Raw genomic sequence first — 16,804 nt, forward strand, 5'->3', positions numbered from 1 at the left:
GAAGCGTGCAGGGACAGCAGGGCAGGCAGGCAGGGGTGCGGGGAGGAGGCCCCACCCCGACGCAGAACCCGGAGGGGACGTACCAGGCATGCAAGCTAGACCCAGGAGTCGACAGGCTGAGGCCTGGCGTCCCCCACAGCGTCCACCAGCCTGACCGCAGGCCTGCTGGGCCCGGGCGGAGGAGCCTTCCTGCTGGGGTCGGGCTGCAGCGGGCAGGCGGGCGTTAGAAGCAGAACACAGCAGGTTAGTGTGAGCAAGCAGGTGGGAGCTGGGCAGGTCAGCAGGGCAGGGGTGTGTGCCAGAGGAGGGCTGAGCACCAGCGGGGCTGGGGGACACAGGAGCGGTGCAGAGCAGGCTGCAGGGCTGCTGTGGGGGCGGGACCGAGCAGGGAGGGTGCAGATGCAGCCTGGAATCGGGCCGCCCTCCTGGCGTGTGCGACGGTTCCCCAGGCAGGAGAGCCACAGCCCTGGCCCCCGGACATGCCACCTCTCCAGACACCTGCCCAAGGTGACTCACTTTCAACGGCTCCTTCTCAGAGGCCTCCCCCGCGGGGTCACTGCCTCGAGCCCTGCGCTCCCGCCTGTCCATGGTGGAGTAGCCGTCTGCTGGGCAGAGGCAGAGAGGACCCTGAGGCAGGCACCGAGGTGTGGCTGTCCCTCAGCGCCAAGCCTGTGTCTGGGGAGGGCATCCGCCTGGACTACGCTGAGCCAGGTCTTCTCACCTGTCCCCACTCCCCCTGCTGGCCCCCCGGCGCCCAGCTCAGAGCCCTCCAGCTACCCCTCAAGTGGCAGACCAAACAGTTTGGCTGGACAGTGACGCCTCCCTGGCTGCCCCGCTCCTCGCTCCCTGAGCACCCCTAAACCAAATCACTTTTCTAACCACACCTCCTTGGAAGGCCCTCCCCACACAGGGAGCAAGCAGCCTGCACCTGCCCGCACCTGGACCAAGTGCCTCCATGGGAATCACGTCCTGGCCGCCTGGCTTCTCACCGTCTGCAAGGCATGAGCGGGTGGGTGGCTGGCTGCAGGTGGTGTCGGGGGCCCAGGCCTGGCCTCAGCCCCTCTGGGTACCCTGTCACCAACATCTGCTCCCTGGCAAAGTTGCCCCCAACTGGGTGCCAAGATGAACGCCCTGGGGGTCGGGGGTGCCAGAGGAGTGGGGGCCACCCTCCCGGAGGAAGGCCCACCTCCCTGCAGCCCTCGGCCGGGAGGAGGGGCACAGCTGGACCTCGGGATGGGCTCCGGCCCCATACTCACCCAGGCTCTTTTCCACCAGCGGCAGCGTGCTGTCGTCCAAGCCTCCCGGACTCGGGGCTGCCTTGGGGCCTCTGGCATTAGCAGCGGCTGACTGCGGCGGGAGAACACACACCAGACGGCCCGGGTCGGGCGCTGCCACAGGAGACCCGGCCTGGCGAAGTGAGGGGAAGGGGCGGGCGGCCTGACCTGCCAGCGCGCCTTGCTCCAGCCGTCTTTCTGCAGGGCGCTTCGCAGCTCCTTGTAGCTCCACACCGTCTGCAGCACGTGCGACGCGGCCTTCGCCTCGCGCGCCGATTGGCTGCGGCCCAGGCGGGATCAGTTTCTGCCCGGACCGCCCACCCCGCCCACCCACCTGGCCCCTCCTACTTCGCTGCCATAGGCTCCGCCCACAGGCCCCGCCCACCCACCTGGGCGCCCCCAACCCCGCCCACGCGAGGCTCCACCCACCCAGGCCCCGCCCCAACAGGCCCTGCTCCGCCCCTCCGGCGGCCGCGCCTGCACCCACCTGGAGGCGCCCAGTGCCACCAGCGCGGGCACGCCGCGAGCTTGCAGCAGGGAGCGCGCGTTGTCCAGACTGTCGGACACGATCTCGTGAATGGTGTTGAGCACGGCCACCACTGTATCCTCTTCCAAGCGGGTACCGGGCCGGGTGGGCGCCTGCGCGCTGCGCACGTTTCGCACGAGCTCGGCCATGGCGTAGCTCCCTGCAGGCGGCGGGCAGCGGGCGAGGGTCAGTGAGGCCACACCGGCGGGGTTGGGGGACCCGGGCCCCAGATCCCCGTGCCCACGCTCACCGATAAGGTCCTTGTTGCGCCGGTCGAGCGAGAGGTTGCGCAGGGCGATGGCGACGGCGCGCACCACCTTGTCGGTCTCCGACTGCAGCAGCTCCACGAGCACCGGCAGCCCGCGCTCCTTGCGCACCGCGGCGCGGATGTACGTGGCCCACTGCGGCGGGGGGGGGGGGGGGGGAGCGGCGTGCTCAGCTGGGGCCGCGTCACGAGCCGGACCGCCCTCCCGCTGCGGACAAAGCCCGCCCCAGCAGCTCCACCCTGAAGCCTCCCTGCCCCGCGGGGCCTCTCACCACCCAGTTCCCGGCGCTGAGGTTCTGCAGGGCGCCGGCCGCGGCCTCCAGGGTGTTGAAGTTGCGGCTCTCCGTCAGGAGGGACAGGTAGAGACGCACCACCTCGGGCTGGTACAGCAGCTCGAAGCCTGGGCACGGAGTGCCCCCGCCGCGGTCACGCATGCCGCCCCGTCACCCTCCCCCTCCTCGGCGCTCCCGGGGCAGCGAAGCCACGTGTTCACCCCTTAGCTGCCTGAGAGGAAAAGCCTTCCCATTTCACAGGGGAAGCAACGGAGGCTGGGAGAGGTCACGGACCCGGCTTAGGGGGGATGGGGCGTGGGCAGCAGCCAGAACTGCTCCCCTAGCAACAGGACTCAGATACCTAGCAGTAGCCCCCACTCTTGCATCCTATGTTAGAAGCCCTCCCTCCAAGCCGCAGCCGCTCAACCCCTCCTGGCCCCACCTCAGTGGAGGCTCCAGCCCAGCAGCAGAGTCGCTCCAGTGTGCTCCAGGCCTGTCCCACACTGCGGCCTGTGTCCCTGGGCATCACCTCCGTCCCCTGTCCCTCATCCTGCATGTCATCACCCCCTCCCTGATCCTGCCCCAACGCGCCAGGGCACTCTGGACCAGCCTCGGAACTGGGCCTGACCACACCCCTGGGTGCCTCGGCCGGCACAGGCACCCTTGCCGGTTAGCCCTGCCCTTCGCTGAAGACCCTTGCTACCATCCCCACCCGCCCCTCCATGCCTCTACCCCCATACCTGCCCGAAGTTACCTTGGCACAGACCCTGATTCCCATCCCTGAGCAGATGGCCAGAAGTTGGCACAGTCCTCTGGGAGCCCCACCCCTGTGGGCCTCAGTTTCCCCACTGGCCCCCAAGGCCCTTCAGGCCAGCTCGGTGGCACAGAGCTAGACCGGCCTGGCATCCGCCTCCCCGCACTCACCCTTGGCAGCCTCAGTGCGCTTGGGCAGGTCCAGGGTGTCCGAGTTCTGGTCCATCTCCCCATCCCGCTTCCCTGGAACAAAAGGGCAGTGGAGGGTGAGATGGAGCCTGCAGGGCACAGGCGTGCATCAGGTGGGGCCCAGAAGACACCCCTGCGTCAGAGACGGGCACCAGGAGGCTGGGAGCAGGGCGCCGTCCTGAGCTCAGGCAGACACGCTGGCCCAGAGTGCTGTGGTGGCCAGCACTCGTCTCCCACTGGGTGCTGGGAGCCGCGCTTCAGATCACCCCACAGCCTCCTTGGGGTCCCAGGGCATGAACTGAGGGGCCAGCAGCCCAGGCTGGGCAGTGAGGCCTGGCAGGGGCAGGGCACGCCGGGCTGCGGCGCAGCAGGCCTGGGGCCAACAATATCACTCAGGGTGGCCGGGCCCAGCCCTGGGCTCTGGGGGCCAGGAGACGCCCCCCGAACCTGCCAGCCGAGGGCCAGTTCACCACCTCCCAGCCCCTCCACCCAGACAGGAACCCCTTCCTCGTGGAAGGCAGAGCTGAGATCAGACGGCCAGGCCCAGCTCTGCCCAACCTCCTCGGGCCTTGGGGTGCTCCCTGTCTGCACCACACCTCAGCTGCTCCGTTGGAGGGCAGACTCTCTCCCCAGGGCCCTGGGGATGGACGAGCTCCGCCCTGTCCACCCTGGGCTCCCCCCACCCAGGGCTGCGGCTGAGGTTTCACGGAGGGACAGCCCCTCAGCCTCCCAACCAGCCCCAGGCCAACATTCCTGCCATTGTCATGGAGATGGCTGCCCGGAGAAGGGAGGGGCCTTCCTGCAGACGCAGGTCCTGCGGTTGTCATGGAGACGGCTGCCTGAGCGATGGGGGGGTCCCTGGTACCCACTGCGCCCGCCAGGCCTGCCTGCGGGCCGAGCAGGGACTCACCTTGATGGAACCACTCTTCTGGGCGGCCGAGGAAGCACGGGAGAGAGGAGAGGAGCCTGAGCGGGCAGCACCCCACGCCCCCCCAGGGTCGGGCAGGGGCCGGGGAGTCTCAGCCCGGCCACTCCTAGGGGAGTGACCCCACGGGCGACAGGGTCAGGAAAGGCCACGTGGTGGGTGGGCGAGGTCGGCACAGACCCCCGGCAGCCGCACCAGAGGCGGGGATGGAGTGAGGTGGGTGGGTGCTACCCCCCCCCCCCCCGCCGGGGTCCTCGGGCTCCCTGCCAATGCCGGTGATGTCTAAATGTGAGCCCCCAGAACCCTTCCTGGAGCTGAAGGTCTGGGTCTGGGCACCAAAGGAGACCACCGCACAGGTTCCCTCCTGCCTGCCCCTGGGTGCCCCGCTTGGCTCCCTGACTGTGACCCCCGTGGGCGCGGAGGGCCTTCAGCTCGGTGGGGCTGGGATCCGAGAGCTGAACCCTGGTGCTGCCCACACACCTTTGGCCTTCTTGCCACCGAAGCAGCCGGCGTCCTCCCTGCTCCGGCGCTGGGTGCTCCCGGAGCCACCCGGGGGCCCGGGCTCGGCTTCCTGGTACCTCTCGGCCCCCGGCACCTCCTTGTGCACGTGGTAGGAGAGGTTCCGGACGATGCACACGCAGTTTTCCACCGACTGTGGGGAGAGGGGGCGTGGGGCGCTGACCCTCTCGGGTGCACGCCGCGGCCCACGAAGGTGGGGAGGGCCGGGGCCCCCAGGGGTGAGGCCCAGGGACGCGTCTGAGGGGAGGGGAGCCCCTCCCAGTCGTGGACCACGTGTGCAGCCCCTGCCGCCCGACTGCTCCGGGCTCCTGTTCAGACCCCAGCCCGCTGTGTGGACTGCAAGTCCGGCCCTTCCTGGGGCTCCCTCCCTACCTTGTTGTCCGTGTCCTTCCTGCCCACGGCCGACTGCAGGGCGTGCAGCAGGGCATCCACCAGCCCCTCACATTCGCGGAGCCGCCGTCGGGCCTCTGCGCCATCCGAGCTCACGTTCCTGGGAGGCCGAGAGCGAGCCTGTGGGCCGGCTCCTGTGGGGACTCTCCCCCCAGCCCTGGGGTCTTGTCTGCAGAAATGCCCCCACAGTCAGGTCTGCCAGCAGACGAGGGAGCCTGGCAGTGAATGGCGGACTGCGGGACCTGGGCCGGGGGCCTGGCTGCACCCACGTGGGGTGGGGGCTCCTCGGACTCCCAGAGGCCTGAGTCTGTGCAGCTCGGGGCTCTACCTCTCAGGGACCTCACGGGGTTACCCCGACGGACAGGCAGGACCAAGGGGACCTGGATCTGCGAGTCCCAGCTCGCCGCCTGGCTGTGGCAGGGCTACGTGGAGGAACACAGACGTGCAGAGCAGGCCCATTCTCGGACCCAGACAGGCGCTGTCACCAGCTCTGAGACCAAGGCCTGGGTGGCCAGCCACCTTGCACGTCATCCGGGACGCGAGGATGTCGCCGGGGCACAGGCCAGCTGGGCGCCCAGCTCCCATCTCCTGGGCAGGGAAGCGCCCGGCAGCCTTGAGGGCCCGCACCTCAGGCAGCCTGACGTGTTCTTGAAGACGGTCGTCCATTCGGCGTCCCGCGGCTTGGAGTCCTCATTGGGCTCCGGCTCCCAGCCCGAGCTCGGCACGATGACCTCGTGGGTCAGCGTCTGCAGGCCATGGTCGATGATGACCATCTTCAGGGGCTCGTAGGATGACAGGTTCCAGAGCGTGCCTGCGGGCACCATCAACCCCCCTGGGCTGACCGCAGGCTCTGTCCGCCCTTCCTCCCCAGAGGGGCCGCTCAGGGAGCCCCTCCTCGCTCAGCTCAGCCCACACCAGCCATGGTGAGAGGCTGTGGGCACTCTGGCGTAGGGGGGAGGGGACGGAGCCCCCAGGGGCTGGGACACCGGAGGGGCTAGCAGGTGCTCCCCTTCCCAGCCACCCAGGCAGCTGGGACTGTGCTCTCGGGCCAAGAGGTGGTCGTCAAGCGACCTGCACCCAGCCACAGGCCCACCCCTTCCCTGGAGGACCAGGGAGGGAGGTCCGGAGGGGTCGCGGTGGGCACACGGGAGCCGGGGGGCGGGGCGGGCGCCTCACCTGTGACGAGCTCGCGGACTTCGCTGTCCCGCGCGGCCCGCAGCAGGCGCACCAGGGCGGGCACTCCGCCGCAGTCCCGGATGGCGGCCTTGTTGTCCGCGTCCCTGCCGTAGGAGAGGTTCCGCAGCGCCCCGCAGGCCCGGCGCCGCACCTCCGCGCGCGGGTGGTCCAGCAGGGCCACGAGCAGCGGCAGCCCCCGCAGCTGCCGCACGCGCCTCTTGACGGCCTCGTTCTCGAAGCACAGGTGCTGCAGGTAGGCGGCCGCGTTGGCCTTCACGGGGTCCACAGGGTGCCGCAGCATGGCAAGCACCTCAGGCAGCTCGGGGTCCCGCCAGCGCGGCTCCTTGCGGGCACTGTCCGCCGAGGGCGAGCGCCGCGCCGCCCGCTCCAGGCTGCCCAGGCTGCCGCGTTCCGGCTGCGCCAGGGGCGCCGCGGTGGCCGGGAAGGGCGGTCGCTCCTCCATCAGGTCGCCGCCGTCGTCTGCCACGTCCTCGTAGGCCCTGGGCGAGCGAGCACGCGCGTGACCATCCCCTCGAGGCTGCGGCCTTGCCCCCAAGCAATCGCACTGGCTGTCTGGCAGGTTGTCCCCAGACCGGGGGAGTTGCTTACTTCCGCCACCAGGCAGACCCCCAACTCCCAGCTGAATGTTTCTGTGAATCACCAGGATGGGGTCCCACCTCCCGTGAGGCCCACGTGCACCCCCTGCACACAGCCTTGCTGGTAGGACCACGTGAGGGGCCACCAGGCCCGGGGGCAGATGTCCAACGCCCTTCCAAGTGAAGGGCTGCGGCTGGGCAAGTGTCTCGCCTGTGGGCATGTTCCCACTCGCAGATGGAGAGGCTGAGAGCGGAGAGACAGAACCAGAGGTGCCGGCGGGAAGGGAAGGGCCGGGGCTTGGGTTCTGGGCACCCCTGTGCACGGGCAGGGGTCTGGCCCAAGCTCAGACAGACGCCCTGAGTTCGTATCTCCGGGGCCATCTAGCTGGAGACGGGCGGGAGGTGCCGGTGCGTCACCAGCTTCTCTGGCTCCAGACCCGCACGAAGGGACCCAGTGCAGCCCCCCAGGCCTGAGCCCGCCTTTGCCGCTGTCCCCGAGAAGAGCCAAGGCCGATCCCGCAGCGAGACTGCCCGGGCGGTACCCTGGCAGGGGGCGCAGGGCGGACTTCCCGGAGGTGGCGGCAGGGCACAGGGCTCACCTGGCGCGCAGGCCCCGCCCACAGTCCGGCCTCCTCCGCGCGGCGGTGCCATACTCCGGCTCCAGCTCCGGCGCCCCTTCTTCGTCGGCGGCCAGGCTGCGAGCGTCGTCCTCCAAGCCATACGGCTCTGCCTGGAACCGCTCGGGTTGCGAGCGGACGGCCGGCGGCCCCGGCTCCGGCACCGGCCCCGCGGGGAAGGCCTCCCGCCGGCCGGGCAGGGTGAAGCAGCCATCGCCGGGGCCCGGGCCCGGGGGTCCTCCGCGTGGGGGCCGGACGCCCAGCCCTCGAGACAGGCTTCCGTAGCCGGGGACGTCGCGGGGCTCCTCGGGAAAGCCGCCGCCGCCGCCGAGGCAGGTGCGGGAGGCCGTGGCCGCCGGGCCGCCCCCGCGCAGCAGGAAGTGCCGGTCCAGGGGGCCGTCGGTGAAGGGGCCCAGCGGGGGCCCGCCGTCCAGCAGGGGGAGGCCGTCGGGGCCCACGGGCACCTGGCGCAGGGTTCTCGTGGTCACCGTCTTGACTGTCTTGGTGACCTGGTGGGCAAGGGGGCGGCCGGTGGGCGCGCAGCCTGGGAGGCCAGGGCGGCTCGGCCCTGCGCCCTACGCCGGGCGGCCAAGCAGGAGGCGAGGCGCCGCGTACCTTGGTCTCCGTGCGGCGCGTGGTGCCGTCTTCGGACGTGACGATGGACACGTGGGAGGTGGGTGTGCCCGGGTCCTCCTCCACCGTCACGGTCTCCTCCAGCACCTCGGGCGCCTCCGGCATTGTGGCCAGCGAGGCCTGGCTGCCCGGGCTCTGCTCCTGGGTGAGGGGGCAGGTATCGGCAGGACAGCCCCGAACTCACCATCCCTGGGCACGGACGCCTCCCCGCTCTCCCGCCCCAGGCCCATCTCAGCTGGGGCGGCAAGTTCCTGCCTCTGACAGCGGAGGGGCTGGTCCCTCCCTTCCCGGAGAGCGGGGGCTCCCGAGGGCTGAGCGAGTGGGTAAAGCCCGGCTCCCCACACGTTGGGCAGCCTGGGGGGGGCCCTCCTGGGGGCTGTGCGGCTGTTCCTGGAGGCCCAGACGCCCGCGGGACACTCATGATCCCTGGCAGGGTCACCTCCCTGCCCACCTCAGAAGCCCTGAGCGCAGGGGGTGGCAGGTTCGGCACCATTCACCGGCTCCCGGAGGCCACACCCAGGCTCCTGCCACCCCCAGGGCCCGCGGACGCCCTCACAGGACAGAAATACCCAGTTCCCAGAAAGCCCTGCGTACCCAGAGCAACAAAATACCCTGGGTCCTTCCGGCCGGATGCTGTGTGGGCAGGGCCTCCTTCGGGCTAGGGGCCGGTGCCCGCTCCCCAAGACCTGGTGCCAGGTCAGAGCCCAAAGAGGCTGGATCCAGGCCAGCGGGGCCCAGCCGACCCCGGAAGGGAGCCCTGGTATCCTCTCCCCGCACCCTGCCCCAGTCTCCCCAGCCGGGCCCTTTGCTCTCTGCCCCCCTTGCCAACATCTCCGCAGACAAGACCCTAACCCTAACCCTAACCCTCTCCCCGCACCCTGCCCCGGTCTCCCCAGCTGGGCCCTTTGCTCTTGGCCCCCCTTGCCAACATTTCCAAAGACAAGACACCGCTGCACAGGGGCGCTTCTGAAGGCCACGGGCCTGCAAGCCAGACTTTCTTGAGGGTAAACAGGCTCACAGCGGACAGGCCAGCCCCCAGCACGGCTGGGCCGGATCCCTGCCGTGCCAAGCAGCACGAGGTCCCCCCTGCCTGTACCAGCACCCCAGGACCAGCTTCTGGCTAGGAGGGGCAGCCGCTGAGATCCAAGCCCTAGTGGGTGGCACGGGGGCGCACACTCCCGGGTCAGCAGGAGGCCAGGCCCTGTTCCACAGCCAGGCCTGTGCCTGACGGGTGGGTACCGTCCTAAAGGAACACGTGTCCCCCAGCTGCACACAGCGCTGGGGTCGGGGCCTCCTCGGGGTCCAGGGGGAGCCTGGAGGACCAGCCCGCGGGCTCCGGTGCCAGGGGCCATGGAATGCGCCCCTCCTCCAGAAGCAGGGCCCCGAGGACAGGTGTGGTTTTATAAAGTGATGCTGAGGCCTAACGGAGGGCAGAGCGTGAGCAGGACGTGTGTGCTGCTAACAGGACCCACAGGTCACCCCTCGCGGGCTGCAGCCTGGCAGCACCTCCACAGGTCACCCCTCGCGGGCTGCAGCCTGGCAGCACCTCCACAGGTCACCCCTCGCGGGCTGCAGCCTGGCAGCACCTCCACAGGTCACCCCTCGCGGGCTGCAGCCTGGCAGCACCTCCACAGGTCACCCCTCGCGGGCTGCAGCCTGGCAGCACCTCCACAGGTCACCCCTCGCGGGCTGTAGCCTGGCAGCACCTCCACAGTCCTAGAGGGCAGGTAGCATGCCCGCTGGGGTCCCGGCCTGGAGGAGGGAGGCCGCCCCCCAAGGAAGAGAAGCAGATGGAGGCTTGGGATGGGGACACAGGCAGTCGGCCCAGCAGTGGCCTGGCTCTTGTCTGAAGGCCCTGGGGAGCCAGGGCGGTGCAGGGGTGACCCACAGACCCTCAGCACCCCTGGCCCCCGCGTCTGCACTGGTCAAGTGAGGGGCATGGGTGTGTCAGGCAGTGGGCGCTCTGGGGGCTGGGGGTGCCAGGGGCCGGGCCGGGCAGCAAGGCCACAGGCTGTGGCCGCGGGAAGAGGGAGGGCAGGGAGCCCAGGACCTGTGGTGGGACGGCCCTGCGGAGGCGTGCGTATATTTGCATACATTAACTCTCTCCCAGAAGAAGCCCCGCCCCACTGGGCTCGGGCTTCTGGGAGGGCACAGGGGGTGCGCCCCTTGGGTCTCAGTGCCACTGGTGCCTGGCTGCCCAGCCTGCAGACACAGTGCCGTGGGGGGCCGAGGGTGTGGGGTCCAGGGGAGCCAGGAGACCAGGAAGGCCTGGCGGCCCCGTGGCAGCTCCCACTGACACCAGCCCCGGCAGCCTGGCAGCGGGATCCCGAGGCCCCGAGAGCCCCCGCTGGCAAGTGACCTCAGGGAGCTAAAAATGGCGATGACTTCACCGGGGCAGGCGGGCAGGGAGGCAGAAGCCTGAGTCAGTCAGGGAGCATGGGGAGGCCCGGCCCCCGTACCCACGCCTGGGCACACACATGCCGACAGGGGCCTGGACACACATGTGCACTCACACGCGCGTGCAAGAGCATCCAGCCCGGATCCCAGGCTCTCCCAAGCGCACCCATCACTCACACCCCCATGATACCACCCCCGCCTTCCTCCTGTGCCTCCAGGCTCCCTCAGCACCCCTGGCGTCCACCACGGGGAAGGTAGGAGCCGGTAGGTGGGGGAACCAAGGCCTGGGGGCCACGGGGGCCCGAGGTCAACCCATGGCTGGTGCCTACGAAACAGCTTTGGGGTGAGGACGTGGGGTCACTGCCTGACCTCCAGGACAAGGTTGGCGCTCACCAGAGGCTGTGGACCAGCCTGCCTGCACCCCCGTCTGGCTCCAGGCCCTGCCCCTGGGCCCCGTGTCCACCTACCCAAGCCAGCTGAGCTTCAGGGACCCCCAGCCTTGCAGCCCCAGACCTCCCTCATACCCTAGACACGGAGCCCCCCACCCCCATCCTGCCAGTCCCCTCCACCGCCTCTCCACCCCATCCTGGCCTGGGCCCCACCCCTGCCTCTCATGCTGGGATAACTCTCCAGCCTCCCGTCACCTCTCCCCTGAGCCCACATCAGCTCCACGGTCCTCCCACCCATGGCGACTGGGTCCACAGCCCTGGGCCCAGCCCAGCAGGGGGCTGTGTCCAGGCCTGGGGTTTCCCATGAGCTCCTGGAGCTTGTGCACAGGGCCTGGCCCAAGATGCCAAGCCAGGGGCCGGAGTGACCAGCACCCCACTGCTCTCAAGAGGGTCCCCGGGGCCCAGAGCTAGAGGGCCCTGGCCGGCTACACACCTGGGCTCAGCTTCCTCACGCGGACACAGGAGGAAGCCAGGTGTCTAGGCTGTGGGACAGGGGGATAGTGCCAGTCCTGCCTTTGTGACCAGATCTAGGGTGTGCGGGGCATAGAAAGGTGACCTGGGGGACAAGGCAAAAGCCCAGAGAAGCCTCTAGGGGCGCGTGCGGCAATGGCAGGAGGGCACAGGAGGCAAGCGCAGGCCCAGCTGGGAGCCTGGACAGGGGTCCCAGGAGCGCGGATCCACCCCAACTGCCTGCCTTCCCCAGAGGAGCACTCAGTGTCCGTCCTGAAGACCCCACGGGCACACACGGGACGGGTTACGGCCGGTGTCCAGGCCCAGGAGTGCGAGATGGCTGCTGCGTGAGTGAATGGAAGGGGGAAGAACGCCAGCCCCCACCCAGCGTGGCCATCCTGGTAGGGTCTAGGCCAGGCCGCGCAAGCCTCTGCACCCAGGGAGCAAGTTCTTGGCCACTACAGAAGCCCTCTCCCTTGCTGCCCAGAGCGGCAGGCCCAGCCTGGCTGACTGGGAGCTCACCCCTCCACAGCAGCACTCCACAGCCCCAGGCCAAGTAACCAAAGGACACGGGGGGGTGGGCGCCCTGCAGACTAGGGGAGCGAGTCTGTGGGAGACAGCGGGGGAGGGGGGGGGGCTTTCCCCTAACCCGGCTTCCCCAAGCCCAGCCCACAACCATCAGCTTCATGAAGTGGCCCCAGATGCCCTCAGCTCCCCTGAACTGGCCCCTCGGTCTCTGGAGCCAGCAGGCACCTAGCTGTCCAGCTGGGCAGGTGTCCAGACCCCCCTCTTGCCCCTCCCCTCTGCCTCAGTTTCCGTGCCTGTAAGTGCACCACCACCCCCACACACACACTCTGAGCAAGCGTGCAGGCTACCCACCAGCCTTCCCCGGTGCTGGTGGTGCTCGGAGGACACCCCCTCCGCCTCTGCACGTGGGCAGGGCAGGCCCCTAGCCCTCGATCCACGTGCGCTGCCTCGGCAGACTGGCTTCCATTAGAATCCCGAAGCTCCCGCGCGGCCCCCGAGCCGGGGCCCTGGGAACGTGGGGGAGGCCTAGCCGCGCCGCCCTCTCCACACGCGGCCTCCCTCCTGCAGCAGAGGTGCCACTCCGGGAGGCCCTGCCCACCACCCTGTCCCAGGCACCTGTCCGGGTCGCTGGCCGGGGTGCGCCCGCGGCCCCCCGCCTCCATGGCCCCAACCCCGGCCCGCTCTCCGCACCCGCGGCGGTGCGTCCACTCAGCCCCCACGCCCGGCCCCGGCCCCGGGGGCGCAGACAATAGCTGCCTCCGGCCGGCGGCTCCACAAACAAAAGCGGGTCCTCCCGGAGGGCCAGCGCCCCGCCCTCCGCCACCGGTCCCCGAGACGGAGCCCCCGCCCGGGACCAAGTTCCTTCCAACCTGTCTGAGTTCGGCCGGCATCGGGCCGAGCGCGGGGGGCGCGGGCCGGCGGCGGCGGCGGCTGGACCGGGATCGGCTCCGGTGCCTCGGCCGCTCGGCTCGGGCTCGGCGGACTCGCTCCCGGCGGGCGGACCTGGCTGAGCGGCGGCTAGCGGCCGACGGGCGGGGCGGGGCGACCAGGAGAGCGGCCAATCGGGCGGAGCCAAGCTGGGGCGGGGGGGGGGGGGCGACGAACAGCCAATGGGGCGGGGCCAAGCTGGGCGGGGCGGAGCGAAACTGGGGCGGGGCGGCGAGCAGCCAATCGGGCGGGGCGGCGCCCGGCGGGTGGCGGGGCGGGGCCGGGCCGGGGTCGCCCTCCGCCCCCGCGGCCGGTCAGGGCTCCTGGTCCCCACGCCCCTGCCGCGGGGCTCGCATTTTCCCGCTGAGCCCTTCCCCGGCCTCGGTTTGCTCCCAGTGAAAGTGCCCCCCACCCCTGCAGGTGGCCCAGAGGCCTCTGAGACTTGAGGTCCTCCGCTCTGGGTTCCCCAGCCGCTGAGCTGTGTGAGAGGGCAGGGAGGGAGCATCACTGTCGGGTGGCTGGGTGAAGGCTGGCGGGCCTAGCTGGCCTCAGACCCTCTCCTCCCTCCTTTGACGTACTAAGTTGGGGGGGCGGTTATCAGGGCTTCTGACTGCCACACCCGGGAGTCTGGCTCCCCCTACAGGAACACAGACCTGGGGGAGGTTCGGGGGGCTGGGCACAAGAGGGGCCCTGGCTGGGGCTCTCTGCTTTCCACCCCCTTCTCCCCAGACCCCCTGTCCCTGCCAAGTCACACCAGCACGCGGGCCACGCAGCCAGCATGCTCAACCTCTCTGGGTGTCCACCGCATGTCCTTCTAAGCCTCAGTTTTCCTTGAGTTGCTCCTCACCACTGGCCCCTGTAACTCGGAGCCACGCAAGGCAGGAGCAGAAGACGGGGCCACTGCCCTGAGGGAACCTGGACGCTGCTGTGTTCCTTCTCCCAAATTTCACTGTCTGCTAGTGCCACGGCCACACCCCCATCTCAGCCTGGCCTGCAGCTGGCCAGGTCCGCCACACACACATTGGGTGAGGGCCAGCCCTGCTCCAGCCAGCCTGCTCCAGGTGTCCGGAGGAGTCGACCCTTTCTGCTGGACGATGAAAGGCCTGCAGTCAGGGCTACGGCACAGCCTCGGGGTCACGGCAGCCCCCACCCCTCGGCTCCCTAGCCCCAGCCGCCTGCCTGGCCACCGGCTTTCAAGCTTCATAGACCTGGGCTCTGACTCCGAGGGCCGGGTCCAGGCAGCTGAGGGTCACAGTCGGCTCACCAGGCACCTCCTGCTGAGACGGGGCTCGGAAGCAGGTGTGGCGTGGAGGCCGCCCGGCCCAGCTGGCTGCATGGGGCCCGGCTTCCTCAGTGTCCCCACCAGTCCTGCTAGTCTGATTTCAGCCCGAGAAAGCATCTCCTGCCAAGAGACAGAATACCAGGGGCAGGCCTGGAGGGCCCCAGGTGGGAGGGGCAGTGGCCGGGGAGGGTGGTGGCCTTTCAGGCCAGGGTAGCTCCGGGCTATGGGAACGTCTTCCCACGGGGTCGTCGACCCTCAGCGCACCCTCTGGGCTGGACGCCAGAGCCCTTTCCGGACTGGGAGGACTGGAGCCTGGAAAGAGCGCCCAAAGAGTAACCTTGGGGTCAAGGGCTGCTGCTGTCCCCATGAGGCCCAGCCGGCTGTGTTGCTCCCCAAGTTTGGGGGTGCAGGCCTCACTGTCTGGAGTGGCCAGGGTCCAGGGGGCCACGGGGTGGCCCTTGTACCTAGACCCACTTGGCTTCAGCTCCAGCCTCTGTGAACCAACTGTGCAGCCACGTCAGTGCCAGCCAGCATGGAAAGAGCTGCCCAATGTGTCCGGTCTGTGGAGAGGTGTCTTTGGCTCTGACCACAGACCTAGCTGGGCTGTACGTGCGGACTGCCCACCATCAGATGAAGACATCAAGGCTTGCGGAAGTCACTGGCCATGCCCCCCATCTGACCACGGGCCACTGCTTCTGAGTCCCACATGCCCAGGCTGGGCAGCCGAGCCTGCTGGGCCAGTCTCAGGCCAGACCCATACTCTGCTCCTTCTCTCTCCAGCCACAGGGGCCCCGGGTCCCCACTCTGCCAGCGTGAGTCTGGCTCCGCTGAACCCTGCCAGCGCCCTGCCCTGCACCTCAGCCCATCACAGCGACCTCTAGGCAAAGCGTTCCCTCCTCCGCCGACACTCCAGGAGCCAGCCCCCACTTGTGGGTTTGGCAGTAGGGCACAGCTCACATGGGGAGGAGCCCAGGAGGCCGAACCGTACTGTCCATTCCCACTTGAGTTCTCAGGCCAGGAGCAGACCAGACTCACTCCTCCTGGGGCTGCGCAGGGGCGGTGGCCGTCATGCTCCAGGCAGCAGGCAGAGCCCAGCCTTACCTGAGCCCTTCCGGCAGCTGGCCCGCTGACGGACGCAGCAGCAGCAAAGGCAGGGGGACTCCGTGGAAGCCGAACCCTCTGCGTGCCCAGGCTGAGTGCTGAGCCGCCCAGAGTGGACCCTGGCCAGCCGCCTGGGCCCCGGGGGCTCCCCCAGGTGGAAAGTGCCATTCTGAGAGTCTGGCCAAGTCCTACCCCTTGTCACATGGTGTCCTGCACACCCAGGGGGGCCGGAACCCACTCCCTCTCCCTCCCGAGGCCCCAGGAGGCCTCAAAATAAGCGGATGCTTGCGGGCTTGTGGTCTGCCGGGGTCCCGTGACTGTCTTCCCGCTGGGCCGAGTCCCGGGGCTAGTACCTGCAGAACCAGCTGTTGCCAGGCCATGGGCAGGGACTGCCCGCCACCTGTGCCAGGCTGCTGGGCTCGCTCCAGCTGCAGGGCGACATGGCGCCGCTCCTGCTCCAGCGCCCGCGTCAGCAGCTCGAAGCGGGCCTCCTGCTCTCTCACCGAGGCCAGGATGGTGGCGGCAGAGCGCACACTGCAGTCCTCCATGACCGGGGTGCCAGCTGCGGGCAGAGCAGAGCAAGTCAGGGTGCGGCCAGGGCAGGGGCCCAGGGAGGCGTCACGGGCCCCCTGCCCACCTCACTCTCAGAGCACGTGACAGCTGAACCAGAGCGTGCAACCCTCTGGAGAGACGCCACATTGATTAAATTCTAAATTAAAAGCCGTTAATCCAAGGCTGGCCGGAAGCAGCCGGTTCCCTCCCCGGGGCGTGCGGGCTCTGACCCAGGCTCCCTGCTTCCTGCCAGGCCTGGCAGAACTGCGGGCCCTGAGCCCACAGGGGAGGCCCGGGGAGGGAAGGGAAAGCACAGAGGAGCAGGCGTGACCAGCTCTCAGACCTCCCAGGCCCTCCGCTGACCGCGGCACCTGCCAGCTCACCCCAGCCTCGCGGCCCCCGCGCAGGCCCAGCTCAGAGGTGGACGCTGGGGCCCGGAGAGCATGGGAGGCCCCTCTGTGGGCACAGGAATGGCCTGGCGGGTCCAGGGCGCCAGCGCGCAGGGAGTGGGAAGCTGCCCCGCGGCCGCTGGGTGCCCCCGCAGAGTCAGATGAGCTGCTTACACGCCCAGGTTGTGCCGGCCGCAAGGACGGAGCCTAAGGAGTGGGGTCAGCCCTGGGCTCGGCTTGTACCAGCGCGGCTGGGCTGGGGGCATGGGCACACCTCAGAGAACCCCCCATGCCCGTGACAGATGGGCAGCCCCACGGCCCCACGAGGGAAGAGGCCAGCAGGGCCCCAGAGCTGGCCTTTGCCTGCCCAGCGCCTGTCAAACCAACGACACAGCGACCAGCTGAACTACCAGGACAGTGGTTGGCATGGGTCATGGGCCACTGCAGTCCATGTGTTTTTAAGCTAGACCGAGAAGCTGTGATGATGCCTCCCCCGGCAGATTCCGGGGAGAGGTAGGTGCCAGGCTCGCCTCTCTGCTGGCCCGGGAGGCCTGGGGGCTGGGGGTGTGTGCCCCGTGGGACCGTGGTCACCTT

The 16,804-nt window shown here is 69.6% G+C and overlaps 1 protein-coding gene across 15 annotated transcripts in view; it reads right to left on the reverse strand.

Moving 5' to 3' along the window:
• ARVCF (ARVCF delta catenin family member) overlaps nt 1-16,804 on the reverse strand; it is a 30,836-nt gene that overhangs the window by 844 nt on the left and 13,188 nt on the right. For 3 of the 15 annotated variants that reach the window (XM_069558478.1, XM_069558491.1, XM_069558492.1), the window contains exons 2-17: nt 15,623-15,831; nt 8,118-8,276; nt 7,485-8,011; nt 6,290-6,789; nt 5,741-5,924; nt 5,096-5,213; nt 4,685-4,856; nt 3,262-3,333; nt 2,338-2,465; nt 2,051-2,201; nt 1,762-1,960; nt 1,443-1,554; nt 1,257-1,347; nt 939-992; nt 517-602; nt 84-203 (exon numbers count right to left, since the gene is read on the reverse strand). In XM_069558478.1, coding sequence (XP_069414579.1) covers nt 96-203; nt 517-602; nt 939-992; nt 1,257-1,347; nt 1,443-1,554; nt 1,762-1,960; nt 2,051-2,201; nt 2,338-2,465; nt 3,262-3,333; nt 4,685-4,856; nt 5,096-5,213; nt 5,741-5,924; nt 6,290-6,789; nt 7,485-8,011; nt 8,118-8,276; nt 15,623-15,817 — 2,856 coding nt within the window. In that variant the 5' untranslated portion in view covers nt 15,818-15,831 and the 3' untranslated portion in view covers nt 84-95. Of the gene's footprint in view, nt 1-83; nt 204-516; nt 606-938; nt 993-1,256; nt 1,348-1,442; nt 1,555-1,761; nt 1,961-2,050; nt 2,202-2,337; nt 2,466-3,261; nt 3,334-4,684; nt 4,857-5,095; nt 5,214-5,740; nt 5,925-6,289; nt 6,790-7,484; nt 8,012-8,117; nt 8,277-12,828; nt 12,997-15,269; nt 15,453-15,622; nt 15,832-16,804 lie in introns of those variants that run through there. The other 12 variants (XM_069558482.1, XM_069558486.1, XM_069558485.1 and 9 more) reach the window with 9 other exon arrangements.

This window comes from Ovis canadensis, chromosome 17 (assembly GCF_042477335.2).
Source record: "Ovis canadensis isolate MfBH-ARS-UI-01 breed Bighorn chromosome 17, ARS-UI_OviCan_v2, whole genome shotgun sequence".
Taxonomy (NCBI): domain Eukaryota; kingdom Metazoa; phylum Chordata; class Mammalia; order Artiodactyla; family Bovidae; genus Ovis; species Ovis canadensis.